General features: G+C 38.2%; 1 protein-coding gene across 1 annotated transcript; it reads left to right on the plus strand.

The window, feature by feature from the left end:
- Positions 1-295: 295 nt before the first annotated feature.
- Positions 296-21,472, plus strand: LOC306848304 (uncharacterized protein). The gene is made up of 22 exons (XM_079382769.1): positions 296-548; positions 3,800-3,874; positions 4,516-4,725; positions 6,407-6,661; positions 7,254-7,379; positions 7,461-7,553; positions 7,666-7,746; positions 8,255-8,314; positions 9,852-9,917; positions 11,492-11,578; positions 12,585-12,694; positions 12,782-12,921; positions 13,039-13,123; positions 15,921-16,065; positions 16,242-16,330; positions 16,533-16,656; positions 16,774-16,970; positions 17,495-17,674; positions 17,816-18,473; positions 19,682-19,821; positions 20,111-20,210; positions 20,287-21,472. Exons 1-22 carry the CDS (start codon positions 401-403, stop codon positions 20,853-20,855), a joined length of 3,738 nt encoding a protein of 1,245 aa, XP_079238895.1. The 5' UTR covers positions 296-400; the 3' UTR covers positions 20,856-21,472.
- Positions 21,473-23,218: the final 1,746 nt, after the last annotated feature.

Consider the following 23,218-nt stretch of genomic DNA (forward strand, 5'->3'; position numbering starts at 1 on the left):
ACCTAGTAAAACTCTTAAATGGATCTTGAATGGTTCTTTACAGTACCTTGACTCAACAAAAAGCTCTCTACAAATCAGCAACCATTTTTCTCCATATATGGTTCTTGAGTTGGCTCTTTGCAAAACAAAAAGTGATTAAAGCTTTGGCAAACTTTACAATAAAACTGTTCTACTCTGTGTCTTTCTTTCTTTTTCTTTTTCTTTCTTTCTTTCTTTTTCTCCCACCCCCTCTCTTCAAGTCTGTTTTTACACTCCTCTGTGGCTCCTCATGTGTCTCTCCCACCCTCCTCTTCTCACACATTCTCTCTCTCTCTCCCTCTCCAGCGCTCACTCTCACTTCTCTCCTCAGAAATACTGTCCGTGGATCACCTCTTCTGTTTGCGGCAGTGAATAAGGCACCATGGTGGGACTGAGGGACCAGGCAGCACTGTCAGTTCTCTGTCTGTCCCTGCTGGTTCACGTCTGGACTGTAAACGGACTGACAGAGCACAGCAACTCAGAGATCAGCCACACAGCCCCAGAGCAACATGTGGAGGACAGAAGAGCAGGTACAAATGAAAATAAGCTGTTGTCTGTCATGTTCTTTTTTGCTCTGGTGTATAAAAATGTACTTGCACCTGTGTTTGGAGAAGCCACATTTAAGAAGCCAACTTATTGAGGAAGGAAAATGTTGCTGAACGCCAGTACAAATGAATATTTAGCTGGTGCGGTGTGACGAATGGAGAAGCTGAAAACTAGTGCTGTACAAGTTGAAGACAGACTTTCATCCTTGTGTTTCAAATGAATGTCATGGCTTCATTATGCTTGCAATTCACATTCGTTCTGGCTCTGTTTTGGAATGTAATGCCAGCTTTTCACAAGCCAATCAATCCCCAGTAGATAAACATTGTCAGGTTGATATTTCATCCCTGAAAGCTTCAATAATATGTCTACTGGATTTAATTATGTAAAAATGGTCATTGGGACCGAAAGTATAAGAAACTACAAAATCAATCTCGACAGACCACAAGGGTTAAATGTGATGTCACCTTTAACCAATTCAATTTTCTTGTGATTTGGAACAAATCCAGCAACACACTGCATTTATGTTGACAGGTTATATTTTCCACATAGTTTACAGCACATTTTGAGTGGTACTTTACCTAAGACAGAGATTCTTGTTGAAGGATGCCAGAGTTTTTGCAGTTACACGAGCAAAGCTGACAACAGCATACTCGATACTTGCACCTGTGCTCGGAGAAGCCAAGTCTAAGAAGCCAACTCACTGAGGAAGAAAATCGCAGCTGATCGCCAGTACAAATGAATATTTAGCTGACATGGTGTGGCGAATGGAGAAGCCGAAAAACAGACAGACGTTCATCCCTGGGTTTCAAAAAAATGTCACGGCTTCATTATGCTTGCAACTTGGATTAAGGAGTTAATTTAAGAGTTAATAGCAGCACTGTTGCTGAGGTTTGGAAAATATGGTTACTGGCAGGCTTTTTGGTATTCAATAATATTCAGGGAAGCAGACTCACTCTGACATACTGGACAGATCAGGAAAAATGATAAAAAGTAATGGGAAAAACAGAGGAACCTTCCCAACATTGTTGAATTAACCTGTGGAACCCAATATGAATGTATGTGTTTACTATACATGTCTTAGAAATATCTATAGTGTATCTATAGTCTGTAGTGATTGGTCACTCTCTAAGTAGTGAGCAGCCTTTCACAAGATTTTCATAAAGATTGCTGCCTTGGTGGGAAAGTAAGAGCCTTTTGGTTGCTTTTTAGGACTGAAAGTCTACAGGAAATCACTATTGGCCTTATTCACTTAATATATGTTCTTGGTCTTAGTGTGAAGGATTCATCAAAGCACATTATTCCAATGAAGAAAAGTTTTTCCAATCTTTAATAATAACTTGCTCTTCTTCTGAGATGACTTTTCTTTTTGCTGATGTCACTAAGGCTTCACAAGCTATTGGTTGTCATTAGCCAATAGCTAGAATTGTTTTAGCAAGCTCACATTCGTTTTGTCTTTGTTTTGGTATGGAATGCCAACCTCTCACAATCCAATCAATTCCAAGTTGATCAAATCAAGTGCCACCCTACGTATTTTTTGTGTTGAATTTAGTTTTATTTAAAAATGGCACATTAACCAAGTAAAATGAGTTTTGAACAGGGTTCCATAGTTCACCCAAATATGAAAAGTCAGTCATTAATTACTCGCCCTCATGTCGTTCCAAACCCGTAAGACCTTTGTTTATTTTCAGAACACAAATTAAGATATTTTTGATGAAATCTGAGAGCTTTCTGACCCTGCATAGACATCAATGTAACTACCACGAAGTAAGGACATAAAATAGTCCATGTGACATCAGTGGTTTAACCATAATTTTATGAAGCTACAAGAATAATTTTTGTGCGCAAAGAAAACAAAAATAACGACTTTATTCAACAATTTCTTCTCTTCGAAGCATATTCACTGCAGTACCACGACACAATACCACTGACGCAGGAGCCGGCGTTCTGATGTCCATCTCTCATTGTCTGTATATTCTGGTTCAAATACGTAAGGCTGGGCGAGAAAATTTGCAAGTCGTCCTCTCTATTGAAATCTTCAGATGTGTTTATGAAAACATGATACTCTCTTGAACTCACGGCAGAGACTGTCATGGAAGAAAAATAAATTAATGAATAAAGTCATTGTTTTCGTTTTTTTTGCGCACAAAAATTCTTCTTGTAGCTTCATAAAATTACAGTTGAACCACTGCTGTCACATGGTCTATTTTGTCCTTTCTGGGCCTTAAACTTCGTAGGACCCTTGCTGTCTGTGGAGGGTCAGAAAGCTCTCTGATTAAAAATTAAATTAAAGAATTAAAAATACCTTAATTTGTGTCCTGAAGATGAATGAAGGTTTTACAGGCTTGGAACGACATGAGGGGGAGTAATGACTCATTTTCATTTTTGGCTACTTGGCTCGGTTTTGGCCAAGCTGTGGCTCTTGAATCTGAAGATGCTCTGGTATACCAGCTAGACTTCAAACACACCTGTGCACCAGCCCAGGCTTTGCTCCCATCTGATAGGACAGAGACTGTCAGGCTGAAAAGGGTCAGATGTTTGATACTTTGCCAATCTGTAAAATCTGATCTTGGAACTGACCCTCTAAAGTTTTAAAAGCTAACTGTTCTCCAGGAAACACTTGGAAGATAGTATTTTTTTGGAAATTTCTGAACAGTTTGAAAAGAGTTTTACCATTATGCATGGAAAGAAACTGTGAAACCCAATGACCACTGTCATTTGTCCTGTTTCACCCTAAACTGCACAGTAGTGGTTTGTGCACATGCTCTAGTGTTCATGTGGACACTATGAGTTTGACTGATCGTGTTCCTGCTTTTCTCCTCATCATTTTCTTTTCTTTTTTTGCCCTCTCTGGCAATAAAAATGGCAAAAAGGTAAAAAAATAAACCCTCCTGTTTTGAACCCTGCTTCATTGTGAGCCTGTGCTGACTGACAGCTAAGTAAACTTTTGCCAGATTACTCCTGAGGACTGGCGTTGTGGACTAGCTCAGTGTGCGTAATGACTTCACAGCAACAGGCAAGAATGTTGCTTAAACCTTTCCCAGCAGGGAAGAAACTGCCCTTTGGAGACGGGACAGGATGAGTTTCAAGAGCCAGAGCGTCTGTGTCAACATATGAGGCTATGAACTCTAAATGGGACAGTCTGTGTGTGTAGTAGAGTGCAGCTTCAATTAAATATGAGTTGACAATGTGGAAAAATGTGGAAATGAAGAGCCAAAAATAATTTATGTTTCTCTAGATCTTCTGCAAGTGAAGATAATCCCATCCTATGCAATGATTCAAGTTGGGCAACACAAACGATTGATGTGCAAAGGTGAGAAGACAGTTTAACAATAAAATAATAGTTTTGATATCATTTACTCAACCCTCATGTTTTTCCTAACCATTTATTTTCTTCCGTGTATAACAAAAGGTGAATTTTTGAAGAACACCTTGGCTACTCTTTCCAATATATTGAAACTGAAGGGACTGAATTGGTCAAATTCAAAGATGACAAGCTACGGGTATTTTTAAGTTATATGATAGGTTTGTGTGAGGGACAGACAGAAATGTAAGTCATCATTCACTAAATATACTAGCCAATAAATCTCTGAATTGGACTACGAAAGTCAAATGCATTACATTTAAGACTAAATTTCATTGACATTAATGGTACCATACAGTATTTCATTTGTGAGCATAGGGGACATTTTAATTGACGAAAACATAAATTTCAGTCTGTTCTTCACACAAAGCTATCAAATGGCTTGGAATAGAGTCCAAAAGTATTTTGAAAAGAACAACTGGGAAATACATCCAAAAATGATCCTTTCCATGGAAGAAAGAAAGTCAGAGGAGTTTGGAACAGAATGAGACGGAGTAATAAAAACATGAGGCAGTGTTTGGACATGCGCTTGTTGTTGAACTAGCTCACATGCTAATTCAGTTCAATAACGTTTCTCTGTTCTTTCTTAGTTGATGGGGATTCAGAGGAGATCAACTGGTTTTCTCCTAATGGTGAGAAGATTCTGACAAAACGTGACAATCTTGAGGTGCGCAATCATGGCAATTCCTTGTCCTCTCTCATTGTTCTCAATGCCAATTTAAACAATGCTGGGATATACAAATGTGCGTCCAGAAATGGGGACACAGAATCACAAGCCACAGTCAAGCTGGACATCCTTTGTAAGTATTTACATTATATAATTATCAAAGATATTATGATATGAAGTTAAATCCAGTTTTTATGACTTTATGACAGTCTTTATGACTAATGTAACATTCTGTATTCAGTGTTTTGTCAGTAACTATTAAAATACTGAACTATGTGACTTTACTATTACATGTATTCATTTAGCAGACGCTTTTATCAAAAGTGACTAAAATAAGGAAAACAAGCGGTTCATCACAAGGAGGCAATAATACGAAAAGTGGTGTTTGAATATATTTAGCGTTTCAAATATGAATGTGTTAAAATGTGTTTACACTTAAACGTGCTGTTAGTGATTGACATTTTGCTAACTTCTGCCATTTTGCAATCTTCAACCACCCCTTCTCAAAACCTGCCCTTCAGTGTCAGCTAACCCAATATGAGCAAACCTGAACATGCAAAATGAATCACTAACAGTCTCTGATGGATGTTCAGTTTTATCTTTTAAAAAATAGAATAATCCTACTATATAGAGGTAGAATACAGTAAAACAGACCTTATTATTATTGTATGTCATAGTAATTACTTGTATATGTAGAGAAATCTGGAGCAGAAGTGACTAGAGGGGCTGTGTGAATCATGCTTGAATTAGTGAGTCGTCCAGAACAATGTGTTAGAAGTTTGGAGGGAATTATCAGTGTAGCCAGACATCCTGGTAGACACAGATACATTCCTTTCTCTTTGTACATTCCTGTTACAAAGCGTCCAAGAAACATGGGTTGATTGAGGGAGTCAGTGTTGCAGAACTAGACTGCCAGAAATGGCTGATTCTAGGTATGATTTCCCGAAACTTTTTGCATTTGATTAAGCAGCTCAAATCAATTAAGCCTGGCAAGATTTTGGTCATGACAGACTCAAAACAGACATGACAGAGTTTGTTGTTGTTTGTTTACAGCTGTGAAAAATATCTACACTCTTTAAAATCACTCTTAAAAAAAAGTTCTATTCAGTGATTTCTTCTTCAGATTATTCACATTGCGAAACAAAAATAGCTTTTAGGAACTGTTCTGAAGAGGTTACCTAAAATCGTTAAAACCTAAAAACCCCATTTTAGAATATTTACGAGGTACTTAACATCAGAGAGAGGTTTAACTCACAGTAAACACTGAAAAAAAGCTTAAACTAGTGGGAAAAAGTGTTTCCAAATAGGACTTGCATTATACTTGGAGAATATTTGAACTTTTTGGCAATTTATTTAGTCAAATGTAAACTGAATAATGGAAATTAACTGTATTTTTTGTTTTTATATATACGGCTTGCAGAGACATTTGACTGTGGGTGTAAAGTATGGTCAACTTTGCAACGTATTCTAGCCACGAACCACCTACACGGACAGATCATCCAACCGACATGTGACATCCAAAAACTGCACTTTGTAAACATGGCCTGTAAAACCCTGGAATGGAAATTGCATAAATGCAACCAATAAGATTAGCTTGCTGTTTTTGGAAAGTGACAGTTTTGTTTCCAATATGCATCCGACAGTTTGAGACTAACCGCAAAGAAACCTTCAACTAGCTCTTACATGAACTAGATGTATGGTTATAGTTTATGATTGAGCTATAAACTACAGTTTTCTCAATTGCTCCAAAATTCAAGAGTTATTTTTGCCAGGTTGTTTTTTCATTCTCTTTCATTTTCTCTGTGTTCTTTTAGCCAAGAGAATGCGTCGAGAAACTGAGAGAGAGGGAAGAGGAAAACGACAGAAAGAGCCCAAAGCTCCCAAGCCCACCAAGAAACCCAAGGGTGAGAAGAAGAACAAAGGAGAGAAGGGTGGGAAGAAGAAAGGCAAGAAGAACAGGGAGGAGACCACCACTATCACCACCACCACTGTGGCTCCCACCACCACTGTGGCCATTGAGTATGAGGAGGAGTTTTATGACCCTGAACCTGACCAGTACTGGGATGAAGGTTAGAAAAGCCCTTCTCATTAAAAAGACTCAGTCTTTTAGATCTGTGTATTTTTGGTGTGGATTGGAGCAGAAGAGTGACCGCCTTGGTTCTGTAGAAGTGCATTTCCCACTTGTTTTCTCCATGGGGATTTCAAAACATACTTTATAAAGACTCAGCAACCAAACCAACCAGCTCAGAGATGAATCATAACATTGCACACTCTGAGTTGAAGCAAAACGGTATATGAATATCAAATTACAAATGAATTACCTCATCCAGTGAAGCATTGTGAATGCCATAAAATACAGTATAAAACTGTTGAAATATATTTATTTAAAAATAGAGTGAGAGTTTGTAGAGAGATTTGTATGGTAACGGCAGCTTCTCTGATTGGTGGATCTCTCTGCAGGAATTATGGGTAGTGTAGTTCTTCACTCGGAATTCAGCTATTTGTCTATTTAAAAAAATGCTTCTACTGAAGCATATATCATTATTAAACAACCTTGGAGAACATGCTGCACCTGGAATACGATCAAGATTTCATTCCGTTAGCTGGAATATGACTCATTAGAATTGACTTGCACTCACAAAGATTGTTTGGTATCCACAGAATTTCCTGTGGAGACAACAACTGCAGCAGCAAAGCCCACAGACCCTCCAACAGAGAAAACCACAGAATTCCCAACAGACTTTCCTCCCGACACAGATGAGTATTCCCCGCCTTATCCTGACTCATGTAAGCAGAATATCACTCATGTCTGTAAATAAACACCACTTTTGTTTGTCATGATCAACATTTCGTTTTACCTGTTTTTAGATGATGACTATTGGAAGGTGGAGGAACCCACACCTACAACCTCTGTGATCGCTGGCCGCCCACCTGATGAGGATGATTACTGGGATACCAAATGTGAGTCTTCCAGTAATTAAGGTTTTTACATTAATTATGACCTGTAGTTAGTAATGGTCACTATGGCTGATTGTTCAGCTAATAAACTTATACGTTTATTCTTTGGGAACAGACGAGGTGGCAGAAAACATGCCTTTCCCTGATGGCAAAGAGTTCAGCTCTACCGACAATGACTGGCATTACACTACCACAGGTAAACCCATCGTTACCTTTAAACACTGTGTCCTATTCGATATAAAATTCGAATAAATTATGATTTATTAAATGTTCTTGTGCTACTTCTTTGTTTTACTATTACTGCAGACTGCTGCTAAGTAAGACTGCTGTCTTAAAATTATATTATGTCCCCATTATGTAATTGCAACTGTAGTTCTAAAACATGTTAATCACAGACAAAAAAATTAGGTTTAAAATTACTTGTTTTAGTAATACATTTGACATTACAAAACTGTGAATTTAAGCACCCTGTAAATTTGTGTGCGAATCAAATAAAAAGTTTACCACAATATACACCCATCTCATAAAATATCTTGTTTTTACACCATTCAAAATCCACAATGCCTGGTGTGGTTCTTACAAAAGACAGCAGGCCAGCGGCGACAGACATTTAGCAAACATTTTATGAGTCATTAAAGTTTCTCTACTGTACTGTCAATAAAACTCCCAAATTGAACCTGCATTTCTTTTCTTTTCTGTCACAGAAGAGCCAACCGTCCCTCCATTTGAAAACAACTGGTATGAAGAATATGAATATGGACATGGTACATACTGCTTTGATACTCTATTATAAAAAGAAAACAAACAAAGTGAGACGGCATGAGAGGTGTTGGCCTTGCTCTCGCGTCTCGTCTTAATGAGGGTACAGACAGCGTGACCTGTCATTTCTGCACTCAAATAAACAGTTTCAGAGACGCAGAGGTGCCGTTTGATGTCAGACTGAAAATTTTAAGTCAGTCACTAATTCAGAAGCACCAGATTGTCATAGCAAAGTCAGAATTACCTCCTCTCCTAACTGTCATCCATAAAATGCGTTGCACAAATTTGAACATTTGGGTTGTGCTGTTCTGTTGTAAGTAATCTTAATGATTCCTAATTGCATCTACTTTCAGAAGCCCAAATAAAGTGCTTTTGCTATCGCCTAGAAACACACAGTGTCTGCCTGTCATGGCTGCATCAACACTACTGCGGTTACTGAAACCACGCCTTTTTTCTTTGCGTGAACATTTGGGTGGCATTACGCAAATATTTCCACATCGTGACATAGACATGTGTGGGCATGTTTGAATGAGCTGTTTTAGGGGGGCGTGGCAGAGTCTTAATTTTTATAAAGAATATCTCTTTGGTTTTGAGACTTCAGGGATCTCATCTATGCACAAACAGCTTGTAACACTCCAAAGAGAAAGGAAAACATAAAATCGCATCATATGACCCTTTTAAATACTGTAACAAATGTATTGCTTATTGTTAGTTGATCAATTAACTAATGTTGTTAACTTATTGGACCTTATTGTAAAATATCTTAAGCGTTTAGAATTTTTTTTTAGCTCTGTTGTCGAGATTTATGAGGTAAGATGATATGTGGTGCATGCATTATCTTAGAGAACAAGTAACAAAACTTCTGGAGTAAAAACAAAAATGTCACATGTTTCAGATTATGCAGCCAGAGCCTGTTTTTATTAGGGTATAAAAATGGAAATCTGACAAAAGCCTTGAGGACAATTTTGATTTGATTGTCTGATTAAATTTTTATCTAATCCACTTAAGTTGCAAATATGACTTTCAGCCAGTTTTGTCTTACATATTTTGAATTTAGTATTTTGTTTATCCTCTTTTGCTTTAATGAAGATAGATAGATAGATAGATAGATAGATAGATAGACAACAAGTTCACATGATCCATGTCATTTACTTGATTCGTGACCTAAAAGCTCAGAATTTGGATTATTTCTTAAGGTCATTTTAAGGTCCGAAATTTTTGTTCAAATTTTTTGCACGTTAAAAAATAAATATGTCCTCACATTGTCAATCACGTTTACATACTGTCTCTGAAGCTTTTGTCCGTCATAAAAAAAAAAAAAAAAAATCGGATCAGGTTTGATTTTCTGCGTTTAAGCAATTAGATAGGAAAGGATGACGAATACGAAAATTTCAAGACTCTGTGTGCAAGGATGTTGTAACTTCTAATTTTTCAAATTCAGTGGTCTCAGACGTGTCAAACCTGCTGTAATTGTTTAATATGTGATACTGAACTGTTATGTAGTGCTTTCACTTACATTGTTGGTTTCTGATTTGCCAACAGAAAGGAAACTGGAAGAGGAGAAGGAAAGAGAGAGAGAAAGAGAAAGAAAAGAGCAAGAGGATAAAGGTACAGTGTTTTATTCTCGAATAAGTTGTTAAGTTTAAAAAGCGCCGTTGTACTAAACATGTAGACACTAAACTGCAGGTACTCAAGATGTACAGACATGCAGAACAACAATACAATTTAGAGGACCATAACTACCATTCAGTCTACCACAACAATAGTTTAGTAATGTATTGTTTATTCCAGTAAGTGTATTGGTTTCATTCAGATACTTGGACATACAATTCACAAGCAAGATCATGTCGTTTCATTTGTTCTTTCATAGTAATTCATTCCATTTGTTTGTTTGTCTTGAGCTGAAACGAAACAATACCTTACTGACAACACTGGCACAGTCCTTATCAAGCCTTATCTGTATTGCCACTGAAAATAAGCACGTGGCATCCCTCAATTTGTATAAAGGGGTCGCAGAGAGGAAATACTGTGTATACTTGATACATTTGAACAGTTTTCTAAAAAAATCCAGTAAACCTAAATTGCTTCAGTACAGTAAATGTTCATCGCTAACAATCTAAGTTATTCTTACATTTTTATTCTTACTTTTACACAAAAATCAGCAAAAAGACACATGAACCACAACCTGAAGTTGGACAGTTTTACTAACACTAAAAGGCCTTTTACTTGCTTAAAAAGCAAAAACAGATGCTAACTTGTAGAGGACATGATCTTTGATTTGCGAATATATTGTCAAGATGTAACCTGGAAAACCATTATGTTACTATAATGGATCTTTGAGCATTTTAAGAACTATGACCTTCAGTTTTAAAGGGCACAGATCTGTATTACATCCTCCCTTCTCTGGCTTGTAAAAATAAACGTAAATGGAGCTCCAGAGCATTCCAGAGGATTGTGGACAGTTTGTCGAAAGAATAGCAAGAATCTGAGTTTAAGATATTTGGTGCCAGATTCATGTTTCTTTTTAAATTGCTCACCTGATTGTTTGTGAAAGGTAAGTTTGTTATTTTTTCAACATACTTTCCCTTTTCAGTTTAATGTGCAGAAACTATTTGTGAGACAGGTTGATTTATATGTGGAGTTTTGCTCTGTAGTGCTCTTCAAACATTGCTCTGTTTGTTTGAGCCAAGGAGATTTATATACTGTAACAATTGATGAAAGCTACCTTTTAGCATTCACATTCATCAGAATGCGAATCCATAACGGTTGTAGCCGATCCAATCTTTTTAACCAGTTAGCAATATGCCATGCTAGTGGCCAAGATGTTCATTTTCATCTATTTGCGCTTTTAGGAATTCTCTAAAGAAATGTGCACTGGTAAAATACCTACTATAATGAGATAAAACATCTGTAAATGTTGAAATGTTGTTTTAGTTTTTATGTGCTTTTGTCATTTTATATATATATATTTCTGTCTAGCTTCATTTTTTATTTCAGTTTTAATAATTGTATTACTTATTTAGTAATTTTTTTGTTTTGCCAACTCGTTCAGTGCTTCAGGTTTCTTTTTGGGTAAACTATCCCTTTAACTACCAGGAAGTTAAGAGCTCAATCTTTATATTTTATTTCATGCTCATATCAGTGGTGAACTTTGTGTTTGCTCCAATAATTTGTTTCCTCAGAAAGAGAAGAGAGGAGGTATGAGGAAGAGGAAGAGAGAAAACCCAGGATTCACAAACCTCCTCCACGCGTGTACAGAGAGCCTAAAAGTGAGTGGTGGGGACTGGGTTTAGGCATGTAGCCAGATGGGATCTATCACGTAATAGATAACATATAGCAATAACACACATGACATATATGACACAATAACTGAAAAAAACAAATAAAACACTAACATGCAATAAACTTATATAAGAGCAGTTCTTACCAAACAAAGACGTTTCTTAAAGCAAAACCTTGCCATTTAGTTCAGTGTCTTAGATACTAATGCTAAAATAATTAATGCTAACAAACATAGCTGAAATAGCGTTATCTTATCTCGACGAAGACGAGTTTCAAGTGAATATGAGATCTTAAAACATTTTGTAAGACTTTTGTAGCTGTTTTTAAGTCATTACAGATGCTGAATCCTGCTCCAATTCCACAGCTGGTTCTTTTCAAAGGAAATTCCAAATGTCCTCCCTGCTCATGAAACAGATGCATGGATGTAGTCCTTCGTCTTCAGGCACATTAATCTGAATCAAGACAAGTGGCAGAACAAATTGTTTTGTTGAAGTTATACATTGCTAAATATAGGTTGTAAGATCTAGTTGTAAGTTAAATATAAGTTATTATTAGGCTCCGTCATTGTTAGTTTCATTATATCTTGATGACACAAGAATGTGTGCATAGACTGTCTATATTGTTTCCATTTACCTTGCTAGTTAAAACTATCAATATATATATATATATATATATATATATATACCTGTACATATTTATACATTACCATGCAAATTGGTCAGTTTTAAAATAATAAAAATGAATAAAATAGCAATAATATATCAAATTATAATGATGAAAAGTAAAATACATTTTAGTATGGCTAAGAACATACAAAAATATAAATAAAAGGGTGTAAATTTAAAAAAAAATAATAATGTGGTGCAGTCAGAAAATTGTAGCACAGTGTTTAGTGAGAAAGCACAGATAAACCAATTTCAGTCTGTATTCCAACTTATTGTGTGAAGGTATTGTCTATATTAAACTTTTTTTCTGGCTTGCATTGTCTGTCAGTATGTCCTCCTCTGGGTATGGAGTCTCATCGCATAGAGAATGACCAGCTACTGACTTCCTCTGTTTATCAACATCGCTATGGCTCACACAGAGCTCGTCTCAATATTCAGGTACAAACATATGCAGATACTTACTCGGAAAATAAATACTGGCATGACTGAAATATATAGGAAATGTAATGTTGTGTCGTTTCACAGGCTTCTGGTGATGAAGATGATATGAATGGTGGGGCATGGTGTGGTAACCCTGAAGAGAAGGTGCACTGGATTGAACTGGACGCTCGCTCACTAACAGAGTTCACTGGTGTTATCACTCAGGGTCGAGATGACCCCTTAGAGTAAGACATACAATGAAAACCTTGCAGCCTATGCACAGTACGCGTAATTGTGTTTAGGACCTACCAAACTATCTTAAGTCTACATTTACAGTCCTTGTACTTGTTTTGTTGTTTCAGGAGCGACTATGTGTCTTCATACTATGTGGCGTTTAGTAATGACAGCAGAGAGTGGACCGTCCTTGATGATGGATATGCTGAATGGGTAGGATACCAGATTTGGTTGTCAAATCTTTCTGTGGTGCTTAAAAAAAAGATAATTCACCCAAAATGTAAAATTCTGTCATCATTTACTCACCCTCAATTATGCTTTACAACCCGAATTCCAGAAATGTTGGGACGTTTGTTTAAATTTGAATAAAATTAAAACTAAAAGACTTCCAAATCACATGAGCCAATATTTTATTCACAATAGAACATAAATGTTTAAACAAAGAAATTTTACACTTTTATTCACTAAATGAGCTCATTTCACATTTGATGCCTGCAACAGGTCTCAAAAAAGTTGGCACGGGGCAACAAAGGGCTGAAAAAGCAAGACATTTTGAAAATATTCAGCTGGGAGAACATCTAGCAACTAATTAAGTTAATTGACATCAGGTCTGTAACATGATTAGCTATAAAAGGGATGTCTTAGAGAGGCAGAGTCTCTCAGAAGTAAAGATGGGCAGAAGCTCTCCATTGTGGAATACTTTAAAAACAATGTTCCTCAATGTCAAATTGAAAAGGCTTTGCAAATCTCATCATCTACAGTGCATAACATCATCAAAAGATTCAGAGAAACTGGAGAAATCTCTGTGCTTAAGGGACAAGGCCGAAGGCCTTTGTTGGATGCCCATTGTCTTCAGGCCCTCAGACTACACTGCATCATTCATCGGCATGATTCTGTCATTGACATTACTAAATGGGTCCAGGAATACTTCCAGAAACCACTGTCATAAACACAATCTGCCGTGCCATCTGCAGATGCCAACTAAAGCTCTATCATGCAAAAAGGAAGCCATATGTGAACATGGTCGAGAAGCGCCGTCGTGTACTGTGGACCAAGGGTCATTTAAAATTGACTGTTTCAAAGTGGAAAAGTGTTCTATGTTCAGACGAGTCCAAATTTGACATTCTTGTTGGAAATCACGGACGCCGTGTCCTCCAGGCTAAGACCTTCCAGCGTGTCATCAGCGTTCAGTTCAAAAGCCAGTATCTCTGATGGTATGGTATGGAGATGCTACACCATGGTAAACATGCCCCCATCCCAACTAATAGCGCTTTTCCACTGCCTGGTACGACTTGGCTCGGCCTGGCTCAGAACGGCACGACATGGCTCGGTTTGTGTTTCCACTACAGTTTAGTAACGCTTTAGAGTGGGCAGGATTATTCACGTGTCGTTAAAGTTGCACCGCCTCTACTGCCATGACTCCTGAAAAACTTTTTAATTCCACTTCGCTCCATTAAGCTCTCGCTGGATCCGCTCCTCAGCTATCAACGAGAGGACAGTCTGTACTTCCTCAACAGACAGCGAAACAGCCATTTTTTGGTTGTTAAAAGAAAGGTGCGCTCATTCAAAACAGTTGTGTTCGATCCTTCGCTGGCTGTGCCAATTTAAATCTAGCGGGTCTGTTGTGTCTCATGCTGCAAGTTCAATGACGCAGGCAGTGACTGTTTTCTCCAGCCAATCAGTGATCAGGAGAGTTTACACGTCACGTTTTGGTAGAGACGGTACTGCTCGCTTGTTACCTCGGCCGAGGTGGTACTAAAAAAAGTACCAGGTACTGTACCCAGTGGAAAACCCCCCAAAAGTGAGCTGTACTGAACCGTACCGTTCTGTGCAGTGGAAAAGCGCCATAATTTGAGACCTGTAGCAGGCATCAATTTTGTGCATAAATATGTAAAAATTTCTCAGTTTAAACATTTATGTTATCTGTGTTCTATTGTGAATAAAATATTGGCTCATGTGATTTGAAATTCTTTTAGTTTTAATTTAATCAAATTTAAAAACGCCCCAACATTTTCATATTGTACAATAAAATATCTTTTTTGATTCTTCTTCAAAATGTCATGTTTAATTCAATATGTTACTTGCTGTTTCTGAGTCATTTTGAGTGAAAATTGTTTCTATACATGTGTTACAGTAGGCCAGGCTTAAAGTAAAGTGCCCCTATTATGCCATTTTTAACGTTCCTAATATTGTTTTGGGAGTCTCCTGCAATAGGTTTACATGCATGCAAGGTCAAACAATGCTTTCTTTCAAAATATGCATTTAATATCACCTTGCTTTCCAGTGATTTGTAAATGATTAATTCCAAGCAATTCTGAGATTCAAACTCTCTAAACCCCTCCTTTCTGTGAGCCTACTGTGCTCTGATTGGTCAGATGGCCCAGTCTGTAGCGATTGGTCTACCGCATACAGCGCATGTCAGAAACGATACGCCCATTGCCATAGTTCCGTATTTTGAATCCTCAATAGAAAAATATAAACATCTATTATTTATCATACTTGCAGGTGTGATTCAGTAGAGCCAGCTGGTCCAAATTAACTGGGTACTGAGCCATCTTTAAAGAGCAAGTGTTTTGTGAATCCCGTGTTGAACTCCCCGAGATTAGAGAAGCAGTCATCAGTAAAATTATGTGTTTGTGGGCCGGCCAATGTAGAACATAGGCTGGAATCATGCAAATGTGTTACCTAGTGACATGCGATCACATGACATCACAGAAATGGGATTCAAATTACTAATGACTCGTTCAGGCTGTTCAGAGTCAATTCTTTCTTTTGGGAGACAATAACTTTATTTATTGTGCACTTTGTTTATTTTTTATTTATTCGTGGCTTTAGAACTTTGCAGAGTGTTTGCATTCACCTACAGCTAAATTACCGACTGCACGAAAGACAATATTCGAAATGGCATAATAGGGGCACTTTAAAATGCAGCACTATTTTTTTTTTTAAATACATTGTGTAATTTCAACAATTCAGTTTCTTTTTTTGTTTCTCTTCTTTTTGCTCTCAGTTATTCTTTGGTAACTCTGATAAAAGCACCCCAGTGTTGTCTCAGTTTATGGAGCCGGTAGTGGCACGTTATATCCGCATCTTGCCACAGAGCTGGAATGGCACCATGTGTATGAGGTTGGAGGTTTTGGGCTGCCCAGTACCAGGTGAGAGACTTGGGACCTGTTAATGGTAAACCTGTCCTTATTTTTTATTTTTTTGTGCATTGTGTGATGACAAAGTATTTCCTATAACTAATATTCCTGTCTGGATCCACATTGTTTAAATACCTGTTTGTAGTTTAGGTATATTACACAATATTGTGCATTTGCCCTTTACTCAGATCCTCTCAGCCAGTACCAGAGTCAGAATGAAGTGACGCATCGAGATGACTTGGACTATACCCATCACAACTACCTTGACATGGAGAAGGTGATTGTAGAGTACAATGCTTGGAGTCTTATATAAGAAAGATATAAGAAATACATTAGAGTTTACATTTAAGAAAATTGTGGATGGCTGCCAGGGAATTTCTGTGTTTCTAAGCCACAAAGTTTGAGGTGTCATTCGTATTCGTAGCACAAATAATTTGGGACGAGTGGATTTGCAAATTTGACTTTTCTTATTGTCACAGCTCATGAAATCCATCTCTGATGAGTGTCCCAACATCACCAGATTCTACAGTTTGGGCAAGAGCTTTAAAGGTCTGGAAATTTATGCCATGGAGATTACTGATAATCCTGGGATGCATGAAACAGGTGAGGAACATCAAAGTAAATATGGAAGACATTATTCCAGTATGGTTACATGTACTGAAACAAGCAAAGTGAGTGTGGTCATTATCCATTTCATGAACACGTACCATCTTTCCTCAGGAGAGCCAGAGTTCAGGTACACAGCAGGTTATCATGGTAATGAGGCTTTAGGACGAGAGATTCTTCTGATGCTTATGCAGTACCTGTGTAGAGAGTATAAAGATGGCAACCCTCGAGTGCGCCACCTTGTGGATGAGACACGAATTCATCTGGTGCCATCAGTCAATCCTGATGGCCATATGAAAGCTTTTGAAAAGGTGTGTTTAAAAAGTATAAAAAGTTTAAAGTGAAATATGTGATTTTTGTGTAACTAGGCGCTTAAATAGTGAAGGCTTTCAAACAGATTTCCCCCAAATTCTTACCACCACCTATCTTGGATATTAAATATTTAGCATTTAGTAAAATTACAAGAAAGCTCAAGTTGAGTTAAGTCAGAATTTGACATCTGAACTGCTAAAATGAACAGAACAATGTTTAGAAAGTGGCACATTTACTTTATTCAGGAATTATTCCATCAGGGCTTATAGTCTTGCATAAAATTGCATTACTGTATTTCATGTAAACAAATGCAGCTTCACATTACCAGTAGAGTATGATGCAAGCAATGCCAAAGTCATTCACTAGTTAAGTGATGCCTGATTTATCAGCTGAATAGTATTAACTGATCAATAATAGACAGATAAATGTGGAGAAAACAGTGTACTAAGTCTACAAATAGAAATTTTGATGCAACATTTTAATCTCACTAAAGTACTGTAAGCAATATCACTTTGTTTCACAGGGCTCAGAGTTGGGTAGCTGGACATTAGGGCACTGGACTGAAGATGGCCATGACATCTTCCAGAACTTTCCAGACTTAAATAACATTCTTTGGGATGCAGAGGATAAGGGCATGGTGCCCAAATTGATACCAAATCACCATGTACCCATCCCTGAGGGTATAATGTTAAGCAATGGCTCAGTAAGTAAGGAAATAATGCTGTGTTATGTATGTACATTTAATAAATTAAAGCACCACTCACATACTCTGGTCAAGAACGTATTGAAATTGGCTAGAGATCAGATTAAAGGACAGAAACTAACTTTATGTTCTGCCTTGCAGGTTGCAGTGGAGACTCTTGCCCTAATCTCCTGGATGGAGAGCCATCCATTTGTGCTTGGTGCCAACCTGCAGGGTGGCGAGAGACTTGTGACATACCCTTTCGACATGCGCCGTCTAACTAAGGAGTCTGAGGAGATGGAGAAAAAACTAAATTCTAGAGCAAACAGACGTAAGCGACAGTATGAAGAAGAGGAAGAAGAAGAACCCAACCCTTACCTTCACATTGGATACCATCAAGAGAGCTACAGTGGCCCCCATGAAAATGCATATAATCAAGAGAACTATGGGTACCATCAAGAAAGTTATGGGTATCACCATGAAAACCAAGGATATCATGAGGAGAGCCAAGGGTATCACGATGAGAACCAAGGCTACCATGATGAGAGCCAAAGGTACCATCATGAGGGTCACTCTGAAGGGTACCATGAGGGTCATCAAGAAGGATACTCAGAGGGATATAGGGAGGGATATGGAGAGAGTGAACCAGAAGAGGAGATCAGAGTGATTGAGGACCAATCTTTGTTCCGCTGGTTGGCCATATCTTATGCCTCTACTCACCGCACCATGACTCAGACCTTTCAGGGAGGATGCCATGCTGATGACCCAACAGGTGGACTGGGAATTGTCAACCGTGCCAAGTGGAAGCCCATCCCAGGAAGTGAGCATTAGAAACTTGTGTTGCACCATCATGTGATAGATCATTAATTGGATAATTTAGAATGTGTCCAATCCTGCTTCTGTGGGCCCTGCAAAGGTTAGCTTCCCCTGGTCCTGCCTGGAAGTTTTTATGTGGTGTTAAGTCTGATGTTGTCAACATTTCAAGGTCCAAATGCTTTTTCTGATATGAAGGTGGGAACTGCAGGAAGGTGGCCCTCAAAAAGCAGAATTGGACCCCCTTGATCTAGGACAGGGCTGGGCAACTTTGGTCCTGGAAAGGCCACTGTTCTGCAGAGTTTAGCTCCAACCCTAATCAAACACACCTGAACAAGCTAATCAATGTCTTCAAGACCACTAGAAAGCTACAGGCAGGTTTGTTTGATTAGGGTTGGGGCCGAAGTTGGCCAGCCCTGATTTTAGGAGGATCTTAATTGAAAATTGAATCTACATTGACACCCTAGAGATTTTCGGTAACACTTTATTTTAAGGTGTCCATAATACAGAGTAATTACCTAGTTAAGTACTTAGTGGTAGCTGTCGTACTTACATGAAATAAAATGTACTTACCATGTAACTAAGTTATGGAACAGCCTGTACTTACAGTTTGTAATTATGTAGCTGTAATAGTCTGTTACATATGTGTAACAGTAGCTGCCTGAGTCTGTTACACAGCAACTTATGTAACCAAAAGATTGTTACATGTGTTGTAGACATTATGCAATGCAATTATAAATGTAAGTACACAGGCATAAGCTACTTAAAATAAAGTGTATCAAGACTGTACTTAAGTGTACTTCAAGTGTATCTATATTGTACACCTTATCCAGCTGCACCTTAGTTTGATTTAACCCACCAGTACACAGCTAAAATACATGTAATACCTTTCAAATTACATTAAAATTACAGAATATTACACAGGCATAAGCTACTTAAAATAAAGTGTATCAAGAGTGTACTAGTAGCGGTGTAACAGACTCTGTTTGTTACATATGTGTAACAGTAGCTGCCTATTACAGCTACATAATTACAAACTGTAATTACAGGCTGTTCCCTAACTTAGTTACACGATAAGTACATTTTGTTTCATGTAAGTACAACGGCTACTACTAAGTACTTAATTAGGTAATGACTCTGTATTATGACACTTTAAAATAAAGTGTTACCATTTCTTCTTTTTGATACCTGTTCCTGTCCCTACCTCTCTTCTAGGTATGAATGACTTCAGCTACCTTCACACTAATTGTTTTGAGCTGTCCATTTTCCTGGGCTGTGATAAGTTCCCTCATCAGAGTGAACTTTTAAGAGAGTGGGAGCATAATAGAGAGGCCCTGCTGACCTTCATGACTCAGGTGAGCTACTCATTATCCCCATCATGGGCATGGGACAGTTGCAAGTGCTTAGAAACAGAAAATCCCTTGTAGGTAAGACTTTGAGAACCCTGTGCCAGTGTTGTAGTACTTCATTCTGGACAAAACCATATCAAATCCGTATCAAGGTCAAGATCCTATTTTCAAGGCAAGCTCCTTGTTGAGTCCAAATGCTCCTAAAAATACAGTCCTGGAATCAGGGATGAGATGTACTTCAGTCTGACTACAACACTGCCCTGCGCAACCACATTAACCATGGTCCTTTTCCCAGGTGCATCGGGGCATTAAGGGAGTTGTGAGGGATAAAGAGGGCAACCCTATTTCCAATGCCACTGTATCTGTGGAGGGAGTCAACCATGATGTTAGGACAGGTGAGATTTTCTGTAGTTCTGAAAATTGCCTTTTATGGCACTGAACAGTTTTAATAAAATATTCTTCTACTCTTAGGTGAATCTGGAGATTACTGGCGACTTTTAAACCCTGGTGAGTACCGTGTAACAGCCCGAGCAGAAGGCTACTCCCCCTTCACCCGTCTGTGTGTGGTAGGGTTCGACCCAGGTGCTACCTTGTGCAACTTTGACCTAAACAAATCTAACTGGGACCGCATCAAACAGATCATGGCTCTCCATGGCAATAGGCCCATCAGATTGCTGAGCAGCGGCAACAGGGGTAGTGGACAGCGCTATACATACAGCACTAACCAAATCCAAAATTCTAAATTCAGTAACCAAATTCCTAATGGTAATGGTGGGGACATGAATAGGGATCGGCTTCGTCGATTACGGCTAATGAGAATCCGCCGCTTAAGACAACAGAGGCTTCTGGCCAGCAACACAACAACGCTACCTACCACAATGACCACAACCACAGTTCCTCCTACCACAGAGAGTACAACTCCCTGGTATGACACTTGGTCTCTTGGGGAAAACTTTGAAGAGAACACAACCCCGCCAGAAGACATTGAGATGACAGATACACTGGACTACACCTACAATTTAAAGATAGATGATTATTAAGAGGAAACTACAGATCAAAGTTTTGCTCCAGAGATTGATTCTTTTGGACTAGTATAGGTCATTATTGCCATGCTTTTGCCCCTTGGTTTGATTGGATCCAGTGACTATGAAGAGATATGAGCAAAGAGGTGTCACATCTAGAACCAAAGAATTTAAAAAAAGCTTTGCACAGTTCTAAAGTAATTACACATAAGATTTTTTTTCCAGAATATAAATGATAAAAAATTAATTAACACTCCATTTTCTGGTTGCAAAACTAGTTGGAGGCAGCATTCAACGGTTTGCAAAGACTAGAAGTAGTAAGAATAATTATGCTGTATTCATGGCTAAACATGATACATGATGATATGATGATGATGAACATGATGATAATCATGTACTATACTACCAAAATGTAACAAAAACTTCTCACATTACCATCATGCCCACTGAGGGGAAATGAGAATGTTTGAATGCAAGAGATGTGGCTGTATTACCACTTCTTTCTCTCACATTAACTGTCAGTGATTGTTGAAGGCAAGTGTACAGGGAAGATTGTCACTCAAAGTTCCACCATATTTAATGGTCTGTGCTAAAAGACTGTTTCTTTTCAGTAAATAAAGTCTTTTCATATTCACACGGTTGTCGTTTTATCTCCATTACAGTGTCAAGTGCACATCAAGACACTACCTTCATACTCTGTCATACTTGACAGTACACATAAGGGGTGACACTATTCACAATGTAGTCAAGCCTTACCTAGCATATTCATGTACTATTCATTTACATGGTAGTAATGTTTAAATATTGACTAAAGTCCACATTGGGGAAGTCTTCCAAGATTAAGGGATCTTTCTAATTAAGTTTAAGTGAAGTGACATGTGGCCAAGTATGTTGACCCATACTCATAATTTGTACCCTGCATTTAACCCATCCAAGTGCACACACACAGCAGTGAACACACACCCGGAGCAGTGGGAAGCCATATTGTTGCAGTGCCCAAGGAGCAGTTGGGGGAGCAAGTGCCTTGCTCAAGGGTCAAGGGTGGTATTGAAGGTGGAGAGAGCACTGGTTATTCACTCCCCCCACCGACAATCCCCACCTGAGACTCGAACCAATGACCTCCGGGTTACAAGTCCGACTCTCTATCCATTAGGCCGTGACTGGCCTAATTATAACATTGACATTTTTGAAACTTTAGATAATTATTTTAAAAGGCAAACAAGTAGTCATTGAAAATACTTGAAAATGGAAACACTTTACAATAAGATTTCATTTGTTGACAGAGCTTGATGCTCATGATCTATATGCAACAAAATGCAAGTATACATAGATATTAACACTGGATACATGATAAGCAGGGTTGAGCTTGGGAGATATAACGCCATTGACAGACTGCACAATGCAACCCAGTCTCAATTGCTGATCTCTCTGGACCTGTTTTGGGATGATGTAAGTAGCCTACACAAGTCAACAAAATATATAAAATGGTTCAAGAGGTTTTTGGCTGTTTTAAATGTCTTACACATTGTGATGTAGGTCTTCATCCAATTACAAATTGCAATCAAGTGGTCTGACCCAGCAGATATTAATTGGCCATGACGTCAGAAACAAAAAAGCCTATAAATAGATCAACCGATATCAACTTTATTAGACATTTCCCCTTTTATCAGCAACATGTTCGGTCTTGGTGTCTTCCTGCTTACCTGTAAGTTAATTAAATTTAATCTTACAGTTGGTGAAGAAAGGTTACATTACTATTGTATCTTAAAATGTTGTTTCTGGTGAACAAGCACATTGGCCTACAGAGAGATACAGATCCTTGATCTTTATTTTTTTTTTTGCCTCATACTAAATGAGCAATAATTAGAAATGTTAAACCTGTGAAAATGGCTTTAAAAAAAACCAATGGAGTTATATTTTCATCACTTTACAGTGTCGCAATAGCCGTCTCTTTCAGTAACTGTCGCAGTTTAATGAAGCAGCTGGAGGTTAGCTGCATTGAAAACACATAACTTACAGCTGCCGACAGGGACGACGTTCAGAGGACTTTGTCCACAAATTAAGCGCATACATTTAGCACATTTTAACTTTAGTACTGCAAGCCATGCTAGTTTTCTCTTGTCGTTATGCAAATCATACAGGGCCAGATAGATTTGCTGGTATGCAAAATGAAGACCATTTTCTACCGATTTCATCGAGCGCACGCGCCTGGCCCGAAGTTAACTTCCGGTCTGTGTTTGTTTATCGGTCTGGTTAGTGGTGTTAGCTACCGGAAACCAACAAATATTTATTAACGTATACACCTACCCCTTACAGTAATGCAGATGCATTAATTGTTGTTCAGCGTGAGAAATAATGAAAATATTGATGTGCGCATGCGC

This window comes from Barbus barbus (genome assembly GCF_936440315.1).
Source record: "Barbus barbus genome assembly, chromosome: 28".
NCBI lineage: Eukaryota > Metazoa > Chordata > Actinopteri > Cypriniformes > Cyprinidae > Barbus > Barbus barbus.